The 19,635-nt window shown below is 40.2% G+C and overlaps 1 protein-coding gene across 4 annotated transcripts in view; it reads left to right on the top strand.

Annotated features, from left to right (window-relative positions):
- Positions 1 to 19,635, top strand: part of BMPER (BMP binding endothelial regulator) — a 147,486-nt gene that overhangs the window by 22,982 nt on the left and 104,869 nt on the right. For all 4 annotated transcript variants that reach the window (XM_038164753.1, XM_038164763.1, XM_038164772.1 and 1 more), the window contains 4 exons: positions 1,897 to 1,996; positions 13,518 to 13,600; positions 15,093 to 15,183; positions 16,362 to 16,444. In XM_038164753.1, coding sequence (XP_038020681.1) covers positions 1,897 to 1,996; positions 13,518 to 13,600; positions 15,093 to 15,183; positions 16,362 to 16,444 — 357 coding nt within the window. The remainder of the gene's footprint in view (positions 1 to 1,896; positions 1,997 to 13,517; positions 13,601 to 15,092; positions 15,184 to 16,361; positions 16,445 to 19,635) is intronic.

The raw sequence follows: 19,635 nt of genomic DNA on the forward strand, positions 1-19,635 counted from the left end.
GTCCCTCTTGCTGCCATCTGCAACAAAAATGTGGTTCTTTGAAGAGGGAGTCCAATGGGTAGCTACCCACTGCCCCCCCTTACACACACCCAGCCCAGCCAGGTTGGTTCTGAAGGGCACTGTGCACCTCACTTCTCTCAGAGGTGCATGATGCATCCTGCAGCTGGGTGAACCATATTCTCCACAGGAACAAACTCTAAATGGTTTTGCTCCTCCTTCATGCCCACTTTCACCAGGCAGAAGACTTTCCCACAGATAAAGGTAGTGGGGCTGATAGGCTTATTAAATCTTTCCTTAAACAAACTCATTAGAGAGAATCAGATCCGTGCAGAACTCTTTAAAATACAGACTGTGGTTGAGTTGGTAAGTTTGATTCTGCTGTCCTTTGACAGACTTTTTGGGGCACTATGTTCCTGCAAAGGGAATCAAGATTCCACTGAGCACTTTAAAAGAGACATTGAACCACATGCAATTCTGTGTCGTGGTTGCTTTGTGCCAGTCCAGAGCTACAGACCAGCCATAAATTCAGCTTAACCTGCTGGTTAAATTGCATTTATGGTTGCTCTGCAGTGCTGGAGTGATGCAGAACAGCCAGCACTGCAGTGACCTGGCTTTTTACAGTAATCATTTGTGTTGCTACAGCTGCGCTTTAGAGCCTGATTCTCATTTGCTGATTTCACACTGTCTTGGTGAGAGTGAGTCCTCATTTACACTGATAAGACTGAAGTGCCTTTATAGCTCCCATCAGATCAGGCAGTGACTTTGAAGTAAATAAACCTCTGATTTTAGACAAAGGGCTGGAGTGTAATAAAAGCTGCATGTTATTCTTCGCAGGCACCTTGAATAAGGCCACAGGGAACAAAGTAAAAAGACTGGAAAGCACAGCTTCTTTTTCCTTAGTTTTATGATTTACATTTTTCTAGCCCTTTGATTTTTGGGTCTCTAATTAAGTCATAAGAGTGGGTGAGGTGGGTACTTGCGTGTACTAGATAGCCACCTGTGTCACCTAATGAACGGAGCTACTAATTATAGGTGGAGGTCACTTCAGAGGGCTACTTTAAGTTAGGAATTTGAAGCAGCAAAATTTTACTAAAAGAAACACCCCAAGTATTTGTTTTCTGCACCTATGTAATGGCAGGGATAACCAAAAGGGTTGACACCACTGGGGCAAGGTAGGCAATAAATGGAATATTTCTGCTGCCTGCTGTTGCACATCCTCTATTGACATTCCTTAATGTGGTCCATGTGCTCTTTGGCCTTGGGAAATCATTGGCTTTTTGCCATAGCAAGATGACACTATAATGTACAGTGATTCTGTCTGCTCATGATGTTTCATTGATTCTCAGCATTTTGGGGAGAAAGATGAATTACATTAATCATATTGCCTGGTATAGTACACAGTAGCCTCTTTCAAAGAACCTCTAGGCAAAATTGATTTTCTGCAGTGGCAGAATTTTGTTTTCTCTGAGGGTACTGCCTACTTCTCTGCTGTTTGTCTTTCTGTCACGGTGAGAAGCAATTCCTAAGCTGTGCAGTTCATGGGCAGCTCCTCAAGACCCTGAGGATATTTTAACAAGCACATCATGTAGGTAGTTGTTCATTTCAGTAACATGGATTTCTTCAGTGCAGCACATTTTTTGTATGATGCTGGGCAGCAGTTATGAATTACTTTCTAAGTGAGGTTTAAACACCATTTGCTTGGACTCCTGGATTATTCAAAGACTCTTTTCTACTGTGTTCCTTCAAGAGAAGAAAGATGCATTGAAACACAAGGACCTCTCCTGAAGCAAAAGAGCAGGCTGCTGGCCCCACACTTTATTTTCTGAATTGCAAGAAATGGTAGCCTTGGGTTTGGTTTGCTTGCAATAGCTTTTGTCTTTTTTTTTTTTTTTCCAGAATAAGGAAGTGACGTGCAAAAGGGAGAAGTGTCCAGTGCTCTCCAAGGACTGTGCTCTCGTCATTAAGCAGAGAGGAGCTTGCTGTGAGCGTTGCAAAGGTGCCATTCCCTTCCTGTCATTTTCCCTCCTTTTAAAAAGTTATCAGTGCACGTTTAGGTTGACAAAGACAGGACTAGATTCGCAGCTTCTCAACTGGGACTTGGCTGTCACGAGAGGCTGAAAGTGGGCAGTAACCATAATTGAAATGTATATGTTTACAAAGCTGAGAGAAATACATAAATTCACATATTTGTACAGCAATTAGTCCTTGCACAGCCATTACCCTTTAGAAATACATCTTTATTCTTCATCACTATGTTGTCAATTTTTTAAGAGTTCTAATTTTATCAGAAATATTTTACGTCAACATCAATCTGCTTGTAGTCACCGGTCAGTAAGAATCTCTTTAACTTTTTATGTGGTTGGACAGAATAAGAATAATACTTCTGATTAATAAAGAGCAGGGTAATTATCCATGGCTATTCCTATCTCTCCCCTTGAAACAAAACAAACCAAGCAAATTTTACTCATTTTATACAACATTTCCTGATTCAAACAATAATATTGTGGATATTTTTAATGAAAGCCAAATAAGCAACAATCTGAACATTATAAATTTATTTATTGACCAGCATTGTATATTCCAAGCTGTTTAAAATGAGATAATGATCAAATAATAATAAAAAAAGTGAAAGCATGCATGGCATGTATCTGCTATGTTTAACCACATGAAAAATATGCAAGGAGATGAAGTTGAAAAGTAATCTTTTTTTTTTTTATATTGATACAGTAAGTAATATGCTCTAAACCAATAATTTTGCTGAGAGACTGCTTCCATAATCAATGAGGTGGAGTATGTCAAATTCAAGCAGCTTTATTTTATTTTTTCTCTGTCATTTTTAATTCTCCACTGGTGATTGTGTGGGATAGAGAGGGAGATAGGGTAGGATAAATTGCTGGGAAATAAAACCATTTCTTGCCTTCCCAGAGGAAATACAAATTCAGGAAAACAGATTACGCTGAAATTTAGTTGGAAGAGGCATAATGGATGTGTATTTTTCCTGGAAGGTTGCAGAGGTGTGTTAGATGCTGTACTTATGATTTGCTTCTGTGCTGCAGCTTTGGAATAGGTTTGGCAAGCCCCAATTCAAGGATTTGTCTAGAAACATGACACTTAAAAGAGAAGGAAATGAACTGGAAAAAAATGAAACCATTACTGAAACAATAAGGATTTGAAATTACAGATTTTACATAAATTACATGTAATTTATTTCTTTTGTCAAACCATGTTTAGTATCAGCTTTGTAGGAAAAGGTTGCTAAGTGTCAGTTGATTAGGATGGAGTTTGATTTCTCAGTTTCAAAATAGGGTGTGTATTTGCTCAATGGTCCGAAAATTCTATATACATACATATGCATATGTGCATGCATGCAAAATGAAAATAATGAATGTTTCAAAGCTAAACAAACAACATTTTAATTCAAATAGTAATTTAATTCAGACTGTTTTTAACATCTTCTGTTAATCCTGAATTGGGGTGAGTACCTACAGAACATTATTGGTAGGCTTGAGCCTGCCATCTGCAGATTGGTATGCTTGACATCTCTAATGGGATAATTAATAAAAACTATTCAAAAACAGAATCAGGAGGCACATGGATGCTTGAGATAGAGGAGGGATGAGTTAGCTAAAGTCCTTTGAATGTATCAATGGACAGAGAGATCCCACTAATAGGCATCCAACAAGATCCCTCACAGGGAAACTGAAGAAGCTGAAGAAACTAACAGCCCTGAGTTTTTAGAGGTACTCTTCTCATCAGCAAATAAGTAACTAGGGTGTGGCTGTTTTCATAGTAAATAAATGTTGCCAACATATCCTTGCAAAGATCTCAGTTTGCCAAAGTGCTTGGAAATTACCTGGAAAAGGGGTGAAGAGAGACAGGAAGTTTGCTGCTGGTGCCCTGATCTCTGTAGCATAGTAAAGCAAGAGGACAGCCTGTGAGGAGCTGCAAAAGGTTCTCAGGGCACTGAGCAACTGATGACAAAGCAGCAAAGGAAGTTAACGTGGAGGGGAATAAATGGATGCCCAGAGGACAAAACAGTCCTAACTTTACAAATCCAATACTGGGCTCTGAGTTGACAATAACTGAACGGCAACTGTTTCTGAGTGTTATAGAAGATCCTTCTGTGGCACAATCAACTCAACCTTCAGCAGCTCTCCAGGGGGAAAACTGAATGCTGAGTTTGTTAGGAAAGGAGCAAGGTACAACCCAAAATGTCCTGTTTTCCCTCTGAGTCAGACAAGCCTCTTATTTCTGCCTTTCTGGAGCCATGGAGTTTGGTCTGTATTTTTCACACTTCCCAAGGTGTCTCTTAGTAGCTGCTATCAGAAGATTATTGACTAGAAGGGTTCTTGGTCTGATCTAAGATGGCTGTTTCTATGTGCCTAAAATGCAAGAAGAACATTAAATTTCATAATTAAAAAAACCGCAAAACTCTCAAGGACTAAATTTTCAAAGTAGATGTGAAATTTCTAAGTTTTTCTGTGCTTTTTGAAAGGCAAAGCAAAATATGCACCCATTTAACTCCCACAGTCTTGAAACCACACTCTCCCCAGGTTGTTCTGGTTCCAGGGGAAGAGGCTGATGGAACCACCCCTACCCCAGGGGAGGCTGCTTGCTCTCCCACCACTCTGAACACTGCTGAAGATCCTGCTCTGTTCTGGGCCAGGTCTAAAATGAGTGTCCTGTGGGGCATAACTGGGGAATGAAGGCTGCAAACACCAGGCTGGCAGTGTAGCACTTCGGCTGCTCCCTTCGGTGTCAGAGCAGCTCCCCGGCACTCCCCACACAAAGCTCAGCTGCAGCAGGGACTTGGCCCTGCAGCACTTATTCCCTGTTACTATTCTGTCAAGCTGCCAGAGTGCCCATGGGGAATGCAAGCAGGAAAAGGGAAACAGGGATTAAACAGGGATTTTTTTGCCTTTTTTTTTTAAATTTTTTTTTTACTAGTTGCATTTCATCTAAACATGAACAAAATGTTACTAAGGAAAGACATCAGAACCTGATGACTTTTTTCTTGGCTTTGTTCCCAAAGCCTGGGAGAGCTTAATCAAGCCTTACAGGCTCTTGCCAGCTCTCTTTGATAGCTTCACATCTTCCTACCTTGTGAAGAAATGAATGAATGAGTGAGTGAATGAATGAATGGCTGCTGTCATCTGGGTGCAACATCAGGAGAATAACATTAAGACCAAAGGGCATGTTCCAGAGCAGGCTTGTGTGGGAAGGAAACCTCCACTCATGAGTCATTCGTGACATCTGCGCCAGTGCATTTTATTCTATCATGAGGAGCACAATGACATTCCTTGCCCATTGCAGGGGCGTTGGACTAGATGACCTTTAAAGGTCCCTTGCCACCCAAACTATTCTGATGGCACCTGCAGCATGCACACACCTGAACTCTCCAATTCAGAGCTTTGCATACAGGAGAAACTGAATTGTTGGTAGAGAACTTTTCCTGCAAATGGTTGCGTGCTGAGCATAAGTCCCTTGCTTCCATGTGGGTATTTGTATGCTACTTAAGATAATTTACAGCACTTCTTTTTTTTATATTTTGTAATAAACAGAAAAAGTAAGGAGCAGCTACTAGTACAGCTTTTGCAACCAGAAAATTCACTGTCCTGGAAAGTAGCTTATGGAAAAGTTTGGCTTTGCTTTGTCACAGAATCACAGAATATTCTGACTTGGAAGGATCCCTCAAGGATCATCAAATTCTGACTCCAGGCCCTACACAGGATAAGAATGTGCCTGAGAACATTGTCCAAATACTTCTTGAACTCTGTCAGGCTTAGTTCTGTGACCACTTTCCTGGGGAGCCTGTTCCAGTGCCCAACTACTCTCTGGGTGAAGAACCTTTCCCTAATATCCAACCAGAACCTCCCCTGACACAGCCTCATTCCCTCAGGTCCTGTCACTGGTCACCACAGAGAAGAGACCTGTGCCTACCCCTCCTGCCCTTCTGCTTCCCCTTGTGAAGAAATTGTAGGCTGCAATGAGGTCTAAGGAGGATTTAAGATTTAAATTCTCCAGACTAGCCATGTATTTTGACACTGTTTTTGACTTTCAGCCCACAGGACCTTGATGTAAAGTTGGTGGGGCAAAGCTCACTTTTGCTGTGTGTTTGTGAAAAGTCTGGAACAGAGAAATGTGGGCCCATGATTAAGGCTCCCTGCTGCAAGGAGAATGCAGGCAACTCAGTCTAATAGGAAAAGTTTTCAGTAAGATTATTCTTTTGACAGATATTTACTGTAGTTTGTAAAACATACCACGTACCTCTAGCATGCTATTAATTTTGAAAATACTAAAAAATTAAGCCCTTTTATTACTTTTGCATAGGATAAATAGGCCACTTTTCATCTCTCATTTTATTTAATATATTTAATGAAGACCTATGAGGTCACTGAGATTATAGAAATAGATTTGGCAGCATTATCTTATTTAGTTAAATGGAGACCTGTCACAGATATAGAGCTCTCTACACATCGACTAGTAAGTCATTTGCACTCTGAAGAAGTGATATTACTGGCTCAGGACTGCATAAAGTTTGCATTTCTAAAGTTGTGTGCCATATTCTACTCTCTTATCTTAAGAATCTTAATCTTCTGTGGATATTCAAAGACAAAGTTGGTGGGAATTCTTTTACAACAAAGAAAATATGTTCAAAATTTTCTTTCACTTCCCATATGCAATTTTGCATTTTCTGTCCTTGTTCCTTGTTACTTTTGAGAATTATTGGGAGGGGTTTTTTTTTGGTTGTTGTTGGTTTTGGTTTTTTGGTGGTTTTTTTTTTTTTTTTTTTTTTTTGTGGTTGGTTTTTTTGGTTTTCTTTTTAATAATAATTATTGATCTTAGAAATTCTTGTGCTATGCTCCATTGATATGGAATCTATCAGAGAATGGAATCCCAGCTCAGGCAACAACAGTGCTAGGTCTACTAAATATTGAATATCCAAAGGTACCATAGTTAATTGTGCATTTCTTGGAAAGGATATCAAATGCTATGGTTGAGGATTGCAGCCAATTTCAACTATTAGGGCTGGCTTGCAAAGAAAGTTAGAGGGAGGTTGTGAGATTATCAGTGTTCTGGCTGCCCTACTGATACTCTGCAGGATCCATATGTACCTCTGTACTTTCTTTGTGTCTGGACACCCTAGTATGAGGTACCCATCACCATTTTGGTGTCCCACTGCAAGACTGATTTGGGGGACCTTTTTGTGGGGCACTGTAACTTGCAGCCCATCCTTGCATGCTCAAAGGCAAGGGGTAATACATGGGTGGAGGGGGATGGGATGTGAAGATAATATGTCTATTTTCCTAAAGAAATTTCTTTCACTTTCGCCTGAATAATCTAGATGTGGCTTCTGCAGGGACTGGCTATGAGAGATGGTTTGAGGACATAATCAAGTCTTAACTTTTCTTTTGGCCCTTCTCAGTGCTTCTGAGTCCCTTGGTAGAGTGTTCCAGCTCTAAATCAGAAGGTCTGTTTCTTGAGGCTGGAAGTCCAGGTTCATCTCAGTGTTCATTCAGATGTTAGCTCCGTATTTGAAGAAAAGGCAGAGGTTTTGAAGCTGTGACAAAGAGCCACCAGGGACAGTACCATTCAGTATCATCACAGTTCCACCTTTGAATACTTCTGGTTATGCCTAAGAAAAGGTCTCTATCTCTCCATCCTTTCTTTGAGTTGACTCTTCTTACAAAGGTCTTAGCAGATTCATTTGACACCTCTTGAATGTCTGGTGTATACTGTTGTGTTCAGTAGTGCCTCAAATTTCAGATACTCTTATTTACCTTGGTGAATATAATTTTCCATTTATGTAAGAAAATATCAATGAACAGTCTTGTTGTGTTGTTGTAAGCAGTCTTTCAGTCAAACATCAGTAACCCAGATTTTCACATTGATGGTTTTACATGTAAAGTTTTTCTGGAGCAAAATGATAAACATCTTAGGACATGTAGTATGGGAATAAGAAATTTTTTTACTATTTCATTTTGAAGGTGTAGGCTGCACAAATCTTGGATGATTTTGCTGGTGTGGGAAAATTGGGTACAAGAGCAAGTAATTTTGTCATTGAGCAACATCATTCAAGGCAGCCCTCATAACCATGAGAGGTGAAAGCTCTCCAGCTGCCAGCATGTCAAGTATCAGATCAAGATTCAATGGCAGCTATAACTGTATGCCATTTGGAATTGCCAGGTTCTTAGGAACCTGGCAGGGCAAATTTTTTTCACCCTATATGTGGAACACAAGACATTTGGGAAGGTAAAATTCTGTTCCAGTGGTGTGGAAGGGGCAAAAACAGCACTGGGAGGAGTTGATGTCTTTGTTTCTGCTGCTATTTGCTCAGTGAGTATGAGCTGCTTTGCATCCTCCATGTGTGAACTGTGCAGTCCTAGCACAGCTCAGCCCCACGGCCTCCTCACTCTGCTGTGTTGGGCAGCCTTTAAATGGCCCCTACGCATCCCTTGGGTATGGTAATTGCCATGGCTCGGCTGCAAATAGGTTTGCTTGTAATGGGTTACAGAGGAAAGAGTTGGATTTTCACTGTTTAGAGCTAGGCTTGATAAGCATGGGAGGTTTTGTATACATTTTCATGCTTCTGTGTTGACAAATGAAGACCAGGGTTACTCAACAGGAAGTTTAATTTTCTGGTAGCTGTCAATAGCTCTACCGTCACTACGACATGTGAAAATAAATTTCGTAATAGGTATATGTGTGATTCACAGTTCTTTTAGTTTGGCTAACTGATTTCATGCCAGAGAAATACTGCAGAATGTGCAAGTTATTGGTGTGGGTTTTTTGTTTACGGTTTTGGGGCTGGCTTTTTTTTTTTTTTGGCTAGAACTGATATTTAGTATTAGCATGCCTGGATACCTCCCTTAGGATTAATTTATCAAACACTAAATAAAACATGTCTTCTGACTATTTTCTTTTTCTTAATGTTTATTTTCCATGCCAATAGAGAGGTTGCATTTTTAAATGGAAAGTGGAGGGAAAGCAAAAAAAAAGGCTTAATAGGAGAAGAAAGATGCTGAAGAAATGAGGGATGAGGAGCCAGTCTATTGTGCACCAATCTATCACTTTCTCTTGGGAGAATAAGGAAATGACTTGTCTATAAAATTCTCATTAGACTAAAATAAGCACAAGTTTCTTCTGGAATCTAATTAGGCAATGTCAAATTGAGTAATAAAGAATTGTTTTTTTAATGAACTCCTGAGGACACTGGCAGAGCTTTAGCACTACTAAACTGTCTCTTACAGTCAATTTCCCTATCTTCATGGTACAGTTATATGGGTGGGTAACTGGGGAAGAAGAAAAAAGGGTCATTTATCAGAGTTGTACAATTTGGAAAGACAAATGTCTTCCTGATCATCAGCTTGTCCTCATGCCAATAGAAAAATCTGCTGTAATTCACCTCTTGTTATTTTTGTCCCATTCTCTGTGAGGGATGCTTGTTTTAGAATGAAGTTTTTCTTTCAAATTAAACTGGCCAAGGATTGGTTTATTATATTTGAAACAAAGGTGCCCAAGTATGGCATGCACAATACCAAAACAAAGTAGCTAAATAACTATATTAGAAGTTATTTTACTGTTTTAGCATAATTCTTTTTTTGTGCCAGAAGAACTGAATCTGGAAGATCATTCTGCCCTTAAGAGGTGACTAGAAGGTAATTAGCATTAGTTTCCACTGCATATGCAACAATTGACCAACTTCAAAGTATTTAGTGGTTTGGTTAGATTCAGATAAGCAACTTGAGGCTTGCATGTTTATCCAGGACTTATCTGAACTATTTGGGTTGAAGGAGGTAATGGCAACAAAACCTACAACTAACTGAAAGTTAATATTTTACATTAATAAAACACCAACTCTTTTTAAAGAAAGGAGCAGGAAAGACTGAAAAATTAGGACACACTCCTTGACTGATATGAATCACTTCAGCATTTTGAAAATTGATATAGACCACTAATATTTAACTTCCTTCCATATGTCGAATCCTAAAAGTTTTCCTTATGGGGCATATGAGTCAGAATCAAATTTACTTATAAATGTCAAATCTTTCACATACTCCTTAGAGCGTTCTCAGGCTTTTTGGGTTCCCTTCTTGAAAACTTCCCTCTGTAACCCTCCTAAAATTTTCTTTTAAGTAGGTATCCAGGCAGAAGAAAGTAGATAGCATTTAAGTGATAGTCCTAAGCTCTGATCTTTCTTGATTTATTATTTTCTCTTGCTCTTCCTATGAATGGTGGATGGAAAAAGTAAGTTAATATTTCCAAAGTGCTTTTTTGGGGAAAAAAAAAAAAAGCTTTAAAAGGTTTTTAGGAACTTCAAGTATCTTTCCCTCATACTCTCTTGTGGAAACTGACATCAGGGACTTTGCTGATGCCTTTGAAAACAAAATATTCAGTGACTTCTACTTTCTAGGCCAAATATGGTGGACCTTTAAGCATGGATGAACCAGAATGTCTTGACTGAGCTGGCACATAGAATGCAGCAGGTTTCACTCAGATGAATTTAGGTGAGGCCCAGAAATATCCATGCTATGAGTAGGGGGACTAAGAAAGTCTGGCTGTATGTTTGCAGGTGTCAGCTGAGAGATTTGTACATTGAAAGAGGTTCAGAAAAACTATTTGGTATGTGGGCTTTGTTTCTTTTTCCTTTTGAAGAGTGAGTAGTGGGTGTAGCTCTGGGGCATCCAAAGGGCAGAGTGTCAGGGCACACCTGTGGCCAGAGACAGGTTAAAGCATCACCCAGAAATTGTAAAACACTCCTTTCTTACCCTTTTCAGTTTTGGCTGACTTTCAACCTTCCCCCATCTCTCCCCAAGGGTGCTTTTTATACTGGCTAACTCTCCCCTTCCTTCATGCTGCTCCTTCTGCTGAGCATCTGCTGAAATCCAGCTCCCACCATGCTTGAAACTGGTGTTGGATGGGAGCTGCTCTGTCTCCCTCATTCAACTTGCTGGCCCACACCAAAGAGAGCAGTCTTAGTACCTCCAGTGCTTCTGCAGCCTTTTCCATTCTGGTTCCCATTTTTAAACTTCTCTTTGGGTGTCTACAGACTGTCCTTACCATGGTTGCTTCTGGTGTGCCATGCCCTTGCTGCTTTCCACAGGGACAATGGCTGGTGCTGCAGGGCAGAGGGTTTTGTAGCACAGCCTGGATATGCACTTCAGCAAGAGCAGTGAGGGCACTACAGCAGGGCACCACCTTCATGCTTTGTCGACCAGACTAATCCTTGAGCTGAAAACTTCAGTTTAATATGCACATCTCTACATGCAGATTAGCCCAGGGTCATTAGCTTCCTTTTAGAAGAAACATTTTACATTAAAGAACATAATTGCTGAGCAAATATGTATGGTATTTTACAGTTGCTATTTTCCAACCTAGCCCTTGATTCTTGATTCTGGTAAAATATACACACAGATATTTAACAACCCAGCTCATTCCATTTTGAGTGTCCTTTACACTTGTAAACTGTTTCTCAGACTGGGACCAGCTTGACCTGGGCTTCAGCAGCTTGGGGATGTTAAACACATTGAATAGGCTCTGCATTCATCAGGGTTTTCAGTGAGTAGTAAGTGAGACTGTGCAGCAAGATTAATTCAGTGGTTTTCAGAATGGAACTTCAAAATGCATAAGAGGAGTATAGGGCTGCACAATCTTCTATTGATGTGTTGTCCTGCATGTATGAGAGGTCACAGAATTGTATTTAATGCACTGAGAATCTGAATGTTTCTTTATTATTCAAAATAATTTCATAGGGACTTTTCTACTTAAGAATATGAGACTCAGATGTATATTTTGTGCCTTTCAATGTTTGTCAAAGATGAAATTATCAGAGCCAACTTTGAGACTACTGATCATCTCTTTTCAAAATATACCTCTTTCAGCTTAGGTTAGTGAAATGGCCACAGCATCTACAAATTTCTCCTGTGTTGCTCTGTATTTATCCTGGAAAAATAATTTCTGATTACTGCAAATAATGAAGTACAAGTCTTCTGTTTAAGAATTGAAATGGAGGCAGTTAAGATGTTTGCAAATGATCTTTATATATCATGATTCCTTTAAATTTTGTGTTGAACTCAAAATTATTTTAAGGAGATTTTAAGGTCCTGAGTTCCTCAGAGCTGTGACTCTCAACTTTTCTTTTACAGTGGGCTCAAAGATTTAGGTGTCGGGCTGATAAATTGCCTTTATTTTCAGAAGGACATAAAACTTACTCCAAAGCAGGACAGTGCACCCTACACAGCAGAAAAAGACTTAGATTAGTTGCTGAGGTAGGGTGTGGAAACAGAATGGTGCCGTGGGCATTGTTTGACTGATTGTAGTTCTGTGATTCTGTAGCTCCATGCACATGTCTGTGTTTCAAAGTCTTTGGCAAGACTCCTGTTGGTTTCATGGGCTCTTTGATCAAGCTAATTTTGAATAAAATATACTAGGGAAAAAACCTAAAAGCAATAAATGGAAAATGGGGGGTATGTGTTATTTCCAAAATTTTTCTCAGAACCACTCTAGGTCTCCAAAAAATTATTTTTTAGTTGAAACTATTTTGCATTAATAAACTAACTCTTTTTAAACAAATATTGTATTTCTACTTTATAAGTATTTTCTGGTCTTGCTTCTCTGGCAAGTCATTTTATTATTTTCTTTGTGTTCCTTTTTGGTTTTCTTTTTTGCCAAATACCAGAAAATGGCAAAAGAGAAAACCTAAAAGGAAGGGAAACTAGTAAAAAACATATAATCAAAAAAGTGAAAAGTAATGTTTGTTTTGGTTTTTGCTTTTTTTCCAAATGGCTCCATGAAAATTCATTTTGCACAAAACAAATGTGGGTTGATGCAGTGCATGGGCAAACAAACCTGTTTTCTGTTAACAAAGTTGTCATATAGCACACCAAGATGAATAAAGCCAAACTCTATGAGAGTCCAAAATGTCTCCCCATGAGATTCACCTCACACACATGAGAACTTGATAGCTTTTAGTTCATGTGGATGGTGATCCCTCCTGTCTTGAATATGAAAAAGCATTAAGGAGAGGTAGCTCTGCCAGTGTCAGCTCATCCCTGCTGAGCTGTGCTTGCTGAAGGGCTCTCCCGAGGGCTGTGGTTAATGGATGAAGACAGCATGGCCAAGCTACATGATGAATGCTTCCAGCTCTTCTTTTACCCTCTTTCCTCCCTCTCCCCATTCCAGTGCTTGAGTAACTGAGTAGTTACTGAATGGACTGCAGAGTAAGCACTGACATCCATTTTTAAGTGAATTGTCACTGATTTTGGTTTCTCTTGACCAGTCAGAGTTAGTAAGGAGTTTGGCCAGTTGGGCATCAGCAGCAGATGTCTGGGGCAGTGCTGCCAGTCCTCCCAGGACACGATCCTTCTCTTACATCCCAGCTCTCTGCTCTACCTCTTCTGTTAACCCAGGGGAGAGGGTGAGTGGCCTTTAGGATGCTGCCCTGTGATCATCATCAGCAGCAGCCTCCCGCAAGATTTTGTTCAGCTGAACTGACAGGCTTCTCTCTCATCCACTAGATTGCAGTTTTGAAGGAAATACATACAACAGCTCCATGAAATGGCACCTCCCCAGCAATCCCTGTGTTACATACCAGTGCCAGGTAAGGATGTCATAAAAATCGTGCTAATTGAGTTATAAGCTTTTCCCAGGAAATCCTGAGCCTTCATTTATCCAATCTAAATAACCTGAAATATTTTATGCCCAAAGCACAATATGGACTTTGCATTTAAAGTAATTTAAATCCACTTAGATGCAGTCAGCTATAACCAAATACTCAAAAGTATAGGTTTTAAATTACTTGAGTACCCCAATACCCAAACTTTGCTGAAGGAGAGGTTCACAGCCATGCCATTTCCTCCTGTCTTACCTTGAAGTAAGTAAGTCCTCTTTTCTTCAGCATTCTAAGCCCTTTTGTGAGATACAAATTATTTTAGTAATTGGACACTTCTGTGTGCATGTGTCCATGAGTTTTACCTTTCCTTAAGAAAAACCCACAACCAAATTTTTTTTCCTGGGCTCCTGCACTGTTAACCCAGTGGTATTTTTGGTACCTTGGCTTTCTGCAACCATAACATTTTCAAGATTGTTGCTTGTCAGGCTCAAACCAAGTAATTATGTTGGCGATTTTAGCTTATGTCTGTAAATAGGTCTGCCATTTTTGCTGACAATTTGATCTGGTTTTTACAGTAACACTCAGGCAGCTACTAAGAATGGTAAAGAAGAGATTTGTGAGTATGGAGAGCTTCTACTAAGAGGAGATGAGAGTTTCAAGGGTTTTTTTCTCATTTTCTCTAAAACTTCTGCTCTGTGAAACCAACTAATTTTTGAAAATAAGTACACCGAGATGACTAAAGCTGGACCAGTATTCTGTATTCTTGCACCTAATGAAAAGAAACTCACTACATGAATTTAGATATGTTGCATGTGGTCAGTTCTTTATTGCCTGTTTCAGTGTCTAAATGCAAAACTGGGTGATTCTGTTTACCCTAGATCCACACATTTAAAAAACAATTTGGCCTTGCCTCAAACAGCTGTAAGTTCAAAAAAAGGTAGCAGCTTTTATGCATAGACCCTCACACCTAGGTTTGTTCAGGACTCTTGACTTCTCGAATAAGTACAGGAAATGTTAATTTACTAATACTTATCAGGCAAAATATCAAAGATAAGCGTCTCCTCTCTACAGAACAAGATGCTTTTATCTGCTTACTAAGTCCGTTTTCCTCCAATAAGAGAGGGAGGAGAATGCCTTGTGTCTGGCCTGTTTTCACCAGAGCTGCATGGCAGATTACCGAGGTTAAGGATTCCTGATAAAGCAGGATTCCTTTCCCTAAGAGGATGCTTGGTTTTTCTACCTGATGCATTTTAAGGCAAATCCTGTGTCTGGAGTCAGGGAGACTGAAGCGGGTCTTTTGAGTGTGGATTAACCTGAATCCTGATGCCAGGCAGCAGGTACAGAAAGAAAAGAATTTTTGAAAGCCAGTGCTTTGCAGCATGTGCTGGGCTTTAATTCTACTGAATATAATTGTGAATTTTGGCTTGTTAAAGCAACCACAATGCTAACAATAAATGTGCCTAATCTGCTTCTTTTCCAGGAAGGAGTGATAGTAGAATCAGAAGTACAGTGTGTTGTCCATTGCAAAAACCCTTCCAAACTCAGGGGAATGTGTTGTCCTGTGTGTCCAGGTGAGATTTTGTGGTTAAGATGCTATTCTACATGTGCAGCTGTTTTTCTAATGATGCTCATCATCACCTAGGAGGCTGCCTCTAACTTACCTGTTACACTCAACAAGTTACTAAAATGTGGGCTGGTGACTCACAATGAACAATATGACACAAGATTTAATTAACATGTTTTAGCAGAGGACATGCAGACGAGGGGATGCAGAGGCAGTATCCTGTGCTAATATTCCCAGGTGTGTTAATGTCATTTTTGGAGGGTCTGTAAGGTGGGTTTGCATGACCGATGACCATGATTTTGTTAGGAAGGGAAGGATAAGAGTAAGCATAAAAAAGGAGATTAATTTATGAAGGGGAGCGAGAATGGGCTGCTTTTGTGAAGCACAGTGGCAAATTGCCATATTTTTTAGGTTAATTTGATTTTATCAGAGATTTTGAAGGTAAGCATTGTTCCAGTTGTGATATAATGGATTTATTATATATTGATAAGTTATAATGTCTGCTAATACCTAGTATAAACTCAGGGAGTAAGAATGAATTATTAAAAAGCAAACAGCCTAAAAAACTGTTGTAAAGGCACTTCTAATGGGAGACTTAGCCTTGCCTCAACTTCATTTCTGAATTAATTTATCTGCTGTAGCAGGATATTTTGTTTCCCCCTCTCCCCCCACCTCCTCCCCACAAAAGACAGTTATGGTTTCTCAAGGATTTGCTCAGGATTTGCTTTCTTCTGAAGTGATCTTCTCTCTACAACCACCTGAAAGGAGGTTGTATCAAGGTGGGGATTGATTTCTTCTCCCAGGCAACCTGTCCCAGGACAAGGGGACACAGTCTCAAGATGCGCCAGGGGAGGTTCAGTCTCTCCTGATGATATCAGGAGGAATTTCAGCATGGAAAAGGTTTTTAACCTTGTAATGGGCTGTCCAGGGTGTTGGAGTCACTATCCCTGCATTCAAGAAATGACTGGATGTGGCACTTAGTGCCATGGTCTACTTGACTAGATGGTAATCAGTCAAAAGTTGGACTTGATATTTTGGGAGTCTTTTCCAACTGAAACAATTCTGTGATTCTGTATCGGAGAGGATGGTGTGATTTACTTTTCATATTGCTGTACAGTGGGGTGTGTTAGGGAGAAAACTCAGCATTCTATCTTGAACTAAACTTATTCAAATGCTGTTTTCCAGGTTGTGTATTTGAAGGGAGACTTTACAATGAAGGAGAAGAATTTAGGCCTGAAGGAAATAAATGTACCAAGTGCTCTTGTATTGTAAGTATTTGCCTTTTGGCATTGTATCTCCCTGTATGAACTTCAAAAGGCACATTATTATTGCCATAACAAAGCAAAAAATATAAGGAATTCAACACTATTATGCGTTCTTCTCTTGGAATTCAGGTCTCTGTTGAAGAATTTATCGCATAAATATATTGCATTGCTCACAACTTGAGTTTATAATCTTTTCTGTGACCTTACACTGTATGCAGATGGAGCAGGTTATGTGGGAGAGGGCTGATCTCTTGAAATAGTGGTGCCTTTTTTGTGATAGGATCATGCATGAGGAGACAGAAATCGTTTTGGCCTTCATCTATTGAACAGCATTTATTAGATGCGTCCTTAAGCCAAACTTTTCCAAGGATTCCTTTCAACTATTTGCAACAAGGGCCTTTGCTCTGAATTACTAAGTGAAAGAATGAGGGTTGCCTTCTGTGGCTGTCCCAGGTGGATTTTTGGCTTGACGCTTGATGAAAAGGTAATATCCTGGATTTTATTCTTGACTAGCAACAATATAGAGAGGAAGTAATAATTGTGTCCTTTGAGTAATGAGTGCAGGCTTCTTTTTCACTTCCATTAAGTTAAAAGATAAAAGATGCTGTATGAGTTGGGGCAGATAGCTTTGGCTTCTTTTCTGTAATCTGTGAGATGAGTAAAACACAACATTCAAATCACTGCTTTTGTTGCAATTTGTGGGCTGGTTATCAGCAGAATATGTAAGGCTTTACATTCCAGCAGAATGCCAAGAAATTAGTCAGTACCAGATACAGTTCTCCTGCGTCATTAAAATACAATCAAAAAAAGAGGAGAGAATGATAGACTTCAAAAATTCGTGTAACTTTACATATATACACTGATTTAATGAAGCTGCTGCAGAGTACTTGAACTGTTCTGTGGGGGAAAAAACCCTGGTAATCTGCAAAATTAATTCACACAAAGTCATCACTGCTCCTGTGGAGATCAGGGTGCTAAGGTAATTTTTAAAAAAGTTTTAATCCTGTAATAATGGAAACATGCCATCACACGTGTCACAATGATATATGCCCTGGGCTCCTGCTCTGCTGAATGCCTTCTGAGAACTCCCTCTGTACTTGGTGGGTCCCTTTCTCACTTCAGCTTCAGCTGTAAAGCAGTAGCTTTACACTCTGGCTTTCCTTAGTTATGTTCCTCAGGGTAAGGCAGGTCTGAATGGTTGAGAAGTCTGTGGAGACATGCTTGAGTCTTTTTGGGTTCTGCTTTGCTCTTCATAAGTACTGTACAGATATTGCCTATTGCCCAGTTATTGGTGTACCAACATCAGCTTTCCTTTGTTCTCTGACTACCAAAATCTTCTGTGTGGAGAAGAACATCGGAAGGAGGTACCTTTACACTGGACAGCAGTGTAAAGGAATAAAGAAATAAAGGGCCACACCTGAAGATCTGACCTTGAGAGTTACCAGTCTCAGCTGTGTTAGAGAAGGGAATGCATCAACTATTGAGAGTAAGAAGTTTAAAACCACTTAACTATCCCTTCCAAGAAAGACAGCATGAGTGTTTTGGATGTTAATGACATCTGTATAAAATGTCCAGCTCTCAGTCTGAATCTTTCTGACAGCTAAAGAGGTGCCATCTATGTGTAAGCCACATCAGACCTTCCTTCTGTCTTTCTGCAGAGCCTTTTTTACCCTCTTTCCAGTCTCCCCCAGAACTGGAAACTGTGCTAATTCCTATGTGATTTAAATTTGAAGTAAATAAAGGGGGCATCCCCAGGGCTGTTATAGCAGTTTGCTGCCTGCTTTGCATCCATTCCCTTTTGGGAACGGGTCCTCAGAGAATCTCTTATCTAAGCAGTTGGTGGATGGATGTCTTATTTGAAGATACCTATCTATTCATGCAAAGTGATGGAAACTGGCTTGTGTGTGATGTGCTGTAATTTGTGCAGAAGCTCTTCAACCCAAGTTAGATTTTTTCCTGGGATTTCAGTCTTATGTGGAAACTTGGCATAGGAAGTAGCACAAACTGTTGCTAAGGTACTTTGGGAATATTATACCTTATACATGGTATAAGGATTCCAGCTACTCTCACTTCAGGGTGAATTCTGCATTTTCTTGGGAGCAAGCTCTTCAAATGATGGAGGATTCTGGACTCTGCAGGCCATCATTGTCCCAGGGATAGCTCAAACTTGGGACTAGAGATGCCACCATACAGGAAGAAAGTAAAGAGGGATGGCTGTGGTTTGTTTGCCTGGAGAGATGTAGGGTTGATCTGCTAAGGTTGACTTCACTAAATGCATTAAAATGAGGAATTACTTAAATAAAGTATTTTTATTGCTGCAAAATGATGTACCCAGAAGTAAGTACACATCTTCAGATCAGGACTGTGGGAACACATTTTTGACAGCATTCTGGTTTGTGGTATTATCAGCTCCAAATGGTGCTGACTAGATACTACTGAGCTCCCACAGAATGTGAAATGGCTGTTGTTTGTTTATTTTTTAATACATTGTTTGTGTAAATAAGGCTATATCTGGGATCTTGGGAGCTGAGGGTCCCCATCTGGGTGAAGCAAGCCGGCCAGTTGCAGGACTTCCTATGTGTTCCATGGCCCTGGAGGACAGAAAGCAACGGCATGGCTGCACCTAGGCAATTCGCTCGGTCCTTACCTGCTGGGTGCTCAACTCATTAATGTGGTTCCTGTTTAACACCACTTGTGGTCCTAGCTATTGTCTACTGAAAACCAGACCTAACCCACCAAACTCATTTCATGGAGGTCAGTGAAACCAGCCATTAACTAATAACTTTTGGGTTGTTACCGAGCCAGGCAGCGCTTGTAGCGGCGAGGCGGAGATGAAAGGCCCTGTATTCCATTACTGCTCTCCTAAGTGAGCTGCTCCTTGGGGCGACTAAGATTTCTTGCTGAAAATGAGAATGTATCACCTCTCACTCAATGCATATTGCCTGTCAGGAGTGAACGAGCTGGCTTTTAATGACTCAGTTTCTCTGGGGAGAGGCATTTGTGTAGGAAAGGTGGATGGGATAATAGGGATCTCCTCGCACCCCGGCTGAAACCCAGCTGTCTCGCAGTAATTCATCTGTCTGGCCTGTTGCTACTTTTCGTGATAGGCCAGTGGCCTGTTCTAGAGAAACCCTGGCTGTTTTCCCTACCATAAGCACCTACTTAAATGAAGGACTGGCTTCTTTAATCAAGTG

Source organism: Motacilla alba, chromosome 2 (assembly GCF_015832195.1).
Source record: "Motacilla alba alba isolate MOTALB_02 chromosome 2, Motacilla_alba_V1.0_pri, whole genome shotgun sequence".
Taxonomy (NCBI): domain Eukaryota; kingdom Metazoa; phylum Chordata; class Aves; order Passeriformes; family Motacillidae; genus Motacilla; species Motacilla alba.